This window comes from Octodon degus, unplaced genomic scaffold, assembly GCF_000260255.1.
Source record: "Octodon degus isolate 3935 unplaced genomic scaffold, OctDeg1.0 scaffold00017, whole genome shotgun sequence".
In the NCBI taxonomy this organism is placed as follows: domain Eukaryota; kingdom Metazoa; phylum Chordata; class Mammalia; order Rodentia; family Octodontidae; genus Octodon; species Octodon degus.
Genome location: NW_004524593.1, coordinates 24,757,087 through 24,758,252, shown reverse-complemented (window position 1 = coordinate 24,758,252; position 1,166 = coordinate 24,757,087). Strand labels below are relative to the sequence as shown.

General features: G+C 57.1%; 1 protein-coding gene across 1 annotated transcript in view; it reads right to left on the bottom strand.

Annotated features, from left to right (window-relative positions):
• The window catches only part of Srp9 (signal recognition particle 9), a 4,223-nt gene extending 4,069 nt beyond the window's left edge, over positions 1 to 154 (bottom strand). Inside the window, exon 1 of the mRNA XM_023710347.1 lies at positions 1 to 154. Coding sequence (XP_023566115.1) covers positions 1 to 73 — 73 coding nt within the window. The 5' untranslated portion in view covers positions 74 to 154.
• Positions 155 to 1,166: the final 1,012 nt, after the last annotated feature.

Sequence of the window (1,166 nt, the reverse complement as noted above, 5' to 3'; positions counted from 1 at the left end):
CCCTCATCGGGTCCGCGAGGTAGAGCTTCTCGGCCGCGCGGCTGAACTCCTCCCAGGTCTGATACTGCGGCATCTCGGCCCGGACTTGGACTCAAGCTGCTAGCGCCCCGGCCGCCGCAACCGCCGGAAGCCGCGACGCTGCGCGTAACAACGCCTCTTCCCATTGGCCCGACGGCCCGCGCTCGGCCAATGGGCGCGAGGGATGCTGCCAAGTGGGGTCCGGGGGTGGCAGGCGCCCGCCCCCTGCAGGACGGAGCGGCGGTGTCGCCCGGCTTCCTGTCTCCGAGCCCGCAGGTTCTGGTCTGGCTGTCTTCGTTTGCCCAAGGAAGGGGGGTGGGGCACAGCACGATGCAGTGCAAGATTTTCCAAGTAGTCCTTGGTATTGGTATATCTTTGGTTGGGGAGCGACGGGCTCTCCCTCTGCCTGGACAAGACTGCCCTCCATCAGTGACGTAGAAAGAGACCTTTGAAATGAAGTTTACTGAGGCATATTTTACGCACAAGGACACACAACTTCATACTTTGTGACCCCGGCTATGCATGCGCCATGTGGACCTAGGGCTGGGGAGAGAGCTCGGCGGTCTGAGCGCAAGGACCCGGGTTCCATCCTCAGCAGCACGGACTCTGACAGCCCTGGCAGACCACCCAAACTGGGCGTGGTAGCGCGCACCTGTAATCCCAGGGCTGAGGAGGCTGAGACAGGAGGTCACTGCGAGTGCAAGCGGTGTAGCGAGGCCCTGTACCAAGTACATAAACAAAACTTTGTTTTTGTGGTACCGGGGATCGAACTTAAGACCTTGAGCTTGCCAGGCAGATGCTTATGTCACTGAGCTATCTCCTTGGCCCCAATATGTAAAAGATTTTTTAAAAAATGTATTTAGTACAGGGTCTCACTACACAGATCAGACTCATAGTGATCCTCCTATTTTTAGTCTCGCGCCACCATACTCAATCTCAAATCGCCATCTCAGCCTGCCCTGAAGACGGGGCCAGTATGGCATGCAGGGGATCAAACCCAGGTACCTGCAGGCGCTTTAGTCTGATGAGCTATCTGGCTGGCCCAAAACTTTTTAAATTTTTTTGGTACCAGGGGTTGAACTCAGGACCTTGTGCTTGCCAGGCAGGCGCTTAAGCCACTGAGCTGTCTCCCCAGCCCCAAAACATTT